The sequence below is a fragment of the Sinocyclocheilus rhinocerous genome, unplaced genomic scaffold, assembly GCF_001515625.1.
Source record: "Sinocyclocheilus rhinocerous isolate Xijiao unplaced genomic scaffold, SAMN03320098_v1.1 scaffold68, whole genome shotgun sequence".
Classification (NCBI taxonomy): Eukaryota; Metazoa; Chordata; class Actinopteri; order Cypriniformes; family Cyprinidae; genus Sinocyclocheilus; species Sinocyclocheilus rhinocerous.
Window position 1 is genome coordinate 535994 of NW_015666487.1, and position 5154 is coordinate 541147.

At 36.7% G+C, this 5154-nt stretch overlaps 1 protein-coding gene across 1 annotated transcript in view; it reads right to left on the bottom strand.

The window, feature by feature from the left end:
• LOC107732405 (visinin-like protein 1) overlaps positions 1–5154 on the bottom strand; it is a 31723-nt gene that overhangs the window by 21728 nt on the left and 4841 nt on the right. Inside the window, exon 2 of the mRNA XM_016543726.1 lies at positions 3943–4109. Coding sequence (XP_016399212.1) covers positions 3943–4104 — 162 coding nt within the window. The 5' untranslated portion in view covers positions 4105–4109. The remainder of the gene's footprint in view (positions 1–3942; positions 4110–5154) is intronic.

Genomic DNA, 5154 nt, shown 5'->3' on the forward strand with positions numbered 1-5154 from the left:
TTGGAACGACATGAGGGTGAGTAAATGATGACAGAATTTTCATTTTTGGGTGAACTATCCCTTTAAGTGACTGCACTTAATTAAATTAAGAAGAATTCAATTATTTATTTTAATTATTTAGCCTGACATGTTTACTGTTCCAAAATGTTCTCTGTTTCTTAAAAATAAAATGTATTGTGTTCAGTGAGAAAAAAAAGTATTTTTTTACCCAGACATTTAAAAATAACATATATTTGAGCTGTAATCGCAATACCGTGATACCGTGATATTTTTTTTATCTAAGGTTATCATACCGTCAGAATCCCGGCCCATGCCTATACTGTAGTTAGTGTGGCACTGCTGGAGTCTGAAGGGATATGCACTGAGGTATTTTACCATGGAGTAAAATGCTAAGAATAGAATGGGAAATTTGCCACATAATGTCTCTTTAAATAGCCAGCCTTTTTCTTTAAATAGCCAGCCTTTTTCATGACTCCACATTCCATTCCATTAATTACAATTCTGTAAGTTCACCCGCATCAATACATAAGGCAGTGTAATTTTATTCCAGTTCATAATCTGTCCTGATATTTTCTGTATGTCTATTGTTTAAAATGCACTTGTTTTCAATGGGTGGATTTATGTGATCAACACCATCTGACCCCAAAGACGATTACTGTACAAACTGTATCAAATATCTGCAGATATCAATACAGAGAGCGGTTCATTTATCCATAGAACTGATCTCACCCCCAGTCTAGTCTGGCAACCTATTATTGAAAAAGCATGAATCATTGAAAAGATGCTAAATTTAGCAACCAATATGGCTTCCACAAAAACAGAAGGAAAGACAATGCCAGCAGCCTCCCAAGCTTTGCCCATACAAATCATGCTCATTTCTGGGTTCAAATTATTCCCTCTATAACTCTATATATAGCTCAGATTATTGCCTCCACATTTATAGAAAAATTATACTGGTACAAAGATAGCATCTCAAATACTTTAAACCTGATAAGTGGTAAGGAAAGAAATGTATCCACAAATAAAATTTCAAAAAGATTCTAAATAAAGTATCTGAAAACACACACATATTGGTTCATGCTGATATTGTAAATAAAAAGATTAATATTATATATATGTGTGTTATTTTATTATCATTCAGATACTATTGTACTTTTTGAATTTTTGTTTTATATATATTTTCTGATTTCATGTTAATTTTAATTAACGTTTTAGTAATTTTGTATTTTTGTAATTTTTTTCATTGTTTTTTTGTTTTCAAATATGTCTATATAGATATTATTTTGATTTCAGTTTTAGTTATGAGAAATGTTGTCTTGTTAACTATTAACATGTTATTACATTTTTATTAGTGCTGGGCAACGATGAAAATTTTTAATCACGATTAATCGCATGATTTTTCTGTGATTAATCGCACTGGTATGCACAAAATTCAATGAAATAAAAAGTAGTGTATTGCACACTTTTTTCATTTAAAAGTACTGCTATATGAACAAAAGTGCAATAACATTTGGTTTGCAAACACTTTAAACAAATAAGGTGCATTTTTTACAGCAGTATTCCTTTTACATAGTAGCAGTTAAAGTATTTCTTGTAAATCTCAACTTAAACATTAATGTAATCAAATTAAATTTAAAACCAAAGCTATTTGCCACTGCCAGGGCATTAACGTTTTTTATAGAAAAATTTCATAGTTTGTTAAAACAAGTTATGCTCAGAGTCCAGAGCCTTTTTTATAGAAAATATTTTATAGTTTGTTATAGAAAAACAAGTTATGCTCCAGTAGAGTCCAGAGCCTCGATCATAACATTATAACAGGCACCTTCCGAGTAAAGGCTGATTTATAATTCTGCGTCGAACCTACGCCGTAGGCTGTGCGTAGTGCGCGCAGGCTACGGCGTAGCCTGACGTGCACCTCTCCAAAAATGTTACAGTGCGTTAATTCTACGCAGACCACAAGCACTCTGATTGGTCTGCTAGTACCCCTCCCTCCATATGTATTTGAGTTTTGTGTGTTTTTTGCACTTATATATATTTTAATGTTACACCTTCTTATTTAAAATAAAACAAAGCAAAGAACAAGTCTGTATCAACAATGTCCGACGCAGAAGTATAAATCAGCATTAGGCTTAACGTTAGAGACCTGCACTATCGTGGGACTCGCAGGACCCAACGCAGCAGAATGCGGTGCGGGACAACACTTGATGGGCGAGTGCGGGCGGGTAGAGACTCGTGTGTGCGGGATGCGGGAGAATAAGGGTGTACTCACACTAGGCAATCTTAACCGTGCCCGAGTGCTTTTGACCCCCAAAGCCTGGTTCGTTTGACTAAGCGGTTCGTTTAGCCGTCCCTGGCTCGGTTGGAAGAGGTGGGCCAGAGCGCGGTTCAGTTGGGCACGGGCATGGTACGCATGTAGTGTGAGTGCTAACTGCGGCGGAGTGCGGAACTTCTGATACGTGCAGCATGATTGCGTGAACATTTCTGAGTGGCAAAAGTGATAGATCTGTAAAGCAATATATCGTGAGAGGGCCGTGTGTTACCACGTCACAAACGACTCAAAATAATAAACCACAAAGTTAACAAAACGATGCACTCCACTGTGCTGAGCGAGAGTGCTTCTCTGCTGTCTTCACGTGCTATCGTAAACTTCCTATTTCCCATTTATGAAGTTGTGATTATGAGCACGTTGCATTCTTTTCTGTTAAAAATAACAGTGAACAGTGGTTTGTGAATGTATATGTGAGCGCTGAAGTCTTAGGCTCACCCCAAATGCACTCATTGGTTGAGACGCGTGATGACGCCCATCCCAAGCCAGTACTGATCAACATCCCACCCCTCCTGTGACCCATGGTTTGTCTGTGTGTGTATTCAGAGCCAGTGAGCAATGTGAGCAACTGTGTTAATGCGTGATAAAATAATTGTCGGCGTTAATTAATTAATGCGTTAACGTGATAATAACGCGTTAACTTGCCCAGCCCTAATTTTTATATAGAAATTTTGAGATTAAGCAATGGTACACAAGTCGAAAATTAACAGTAATTCTGCATCGTTTGCAAAAATAAATAAATAAATAAAATTAAAAAACCTCATGCCACATTAGTTAAATTAAAAAGCAAGTAGGATGATTCATCACTGACCAAAGCCAATCACAAAACACCTCCCAGTATCGCTATGCCACAAGCAGTGTCAGCCAGCGCGCACACACACACACACACACACACACAAACAATCATTCAGTCCAATCCGCAGGAACTCTGTGCCCTGCTAATGCGAGGTCATCCATTTCCTCTCCCTTGGATTTTAATAAAACTATCTCATTTATATCCTTTTGCTGTAAAACCTGCCATCCCTAATCACTAAAAGGCTTGGCCTATAGCAGGTTTCTGTTATTTATTTTCATTTCAAGCCAATCTGAAAGCATTGTGGTTTCTGAGCAGAGCTGTGAGATGTGTGGTTATTTACTTTGGCTGTTAGTAGAAATTATCTTGCATAATGTCTTTACATAATTCATATTCATATTATGCAGCAGGTAGTGTCATGTTATAATTGGAACTGCAAGGCTGTACAGTAGATACACTCAGCAGACAAAGTGTTATCTGCAGCAAAATGTTTCCTTGTCAGACAGTCAAAACTGTAATATATATCCTCACAAATCTAAATGACTAAACTACTAAAGAGAGCAAACCCGTTATGACAGCAACTGTTCATGCTTGACATGCCATAAAGAAGCCAGCCATATCAATAGCCAGCTAACGTAGCCCTGGAGATCTGAATTGAGTTTGGTGCCAGTTATACATCAGACTATCCAACTGAATGACTCAGAGGGCTCTTCCAGCCACTTGTAAATCATATGGCGCATATGATGTACTCCTCAGTGACCTCTTCAGTCTGGAGCAAGACCAACGAAAAGCCAGTGTATCACAGAACGACTAGCATCCCTACCTTAACGTACAGCTGCTGGAACTCATCCAGGTTGAGTCGGCCACTGGGGCAATCCTTCAGGAAGCCTTTGTACCACTGTTTGAGTTCATGTTCATTAAATTCTGTGTTCTTCACCAGGTCCTCCATTACCTCAGGGGTCAGCTTGCTGTTCTGTTTCCCCATAGTGTCTGCAAGGCACAGAAATCAAAATAGCTGTGATCTCACTCTGTCTGGAGCTGTAGTTCATTTTAACTGTGTGAACTGTATAAACTGTATAAAGGTTGTTCTATAAAACTGAGGCCATTTATGTCCCTCCCATAAACTACCATTCAAAAGGTTGGGGTTGGTAAGTTTTTTTTAAGTTTCTTATGCTGACCAAAGCTGCATTTATGGTCAAAAAGGCAGAAAGTATTATTATTTTAAGATGCAATTTATCCCTGTGATGGCAAAGTTTAATTTTCAGCATCATTACTCCAGTATTCTGTTTCATGTGATCTTTTAGAAATCATTCTAATATGCTGATTTGGTGCTCAAAAACATTTCTTATTATCAATGTTGAAAACAGTTGTGCTATTTAATATTTTTATGAAAACTGTGATACTTTTCTCAGGATTCTTTGATGAATATAAATTTCAAAAGAACAGTATTTTGAAAAGCAATGTTTTTAGTGGCACTTTTGATCAGTTTAAACTAGGGTTGCAAAAAAAGTGGAATATTTCTAGAAAATTTCGGAAACATTCCAGAAATTTTGGAAACCTCCGGGAATTTTGGGAAATTGTCCACCCCTTTGCAACCCTAGTTTAAACCATCCTTACTGAATAAATTATAAATTTCTCTCAAAAAATACAAAACATTTACTGACCCCAAACTTTAGTATAAATATAAACACTTTTGTATTCATAAACCCAGACAGAACATTTAAAACCTTATAAAACTCACATTCACTTCCCACATCATAATCACCTACAAAATCAAACATGAAAAGGAACCCATTTCACAGAATGGACCATACATTTGTTTAAATAAGTGGCAGTTCAAGAAGGCGTTCTTTTAAAGCTAAGTCTGGATTCAAGGTTTCTTCTTTATCTTAAAGGGGTCATATGATGTTGCTAAAAAGAACATTATTTTGTGTATTTGGTGTAATGAAATGTGTTTATGCGGTTTAAGGTTAAAAAAACACATTATTTTCCACATACTGTACATTATTGTTTCTCCTCTATGCCCCGCCTTTCT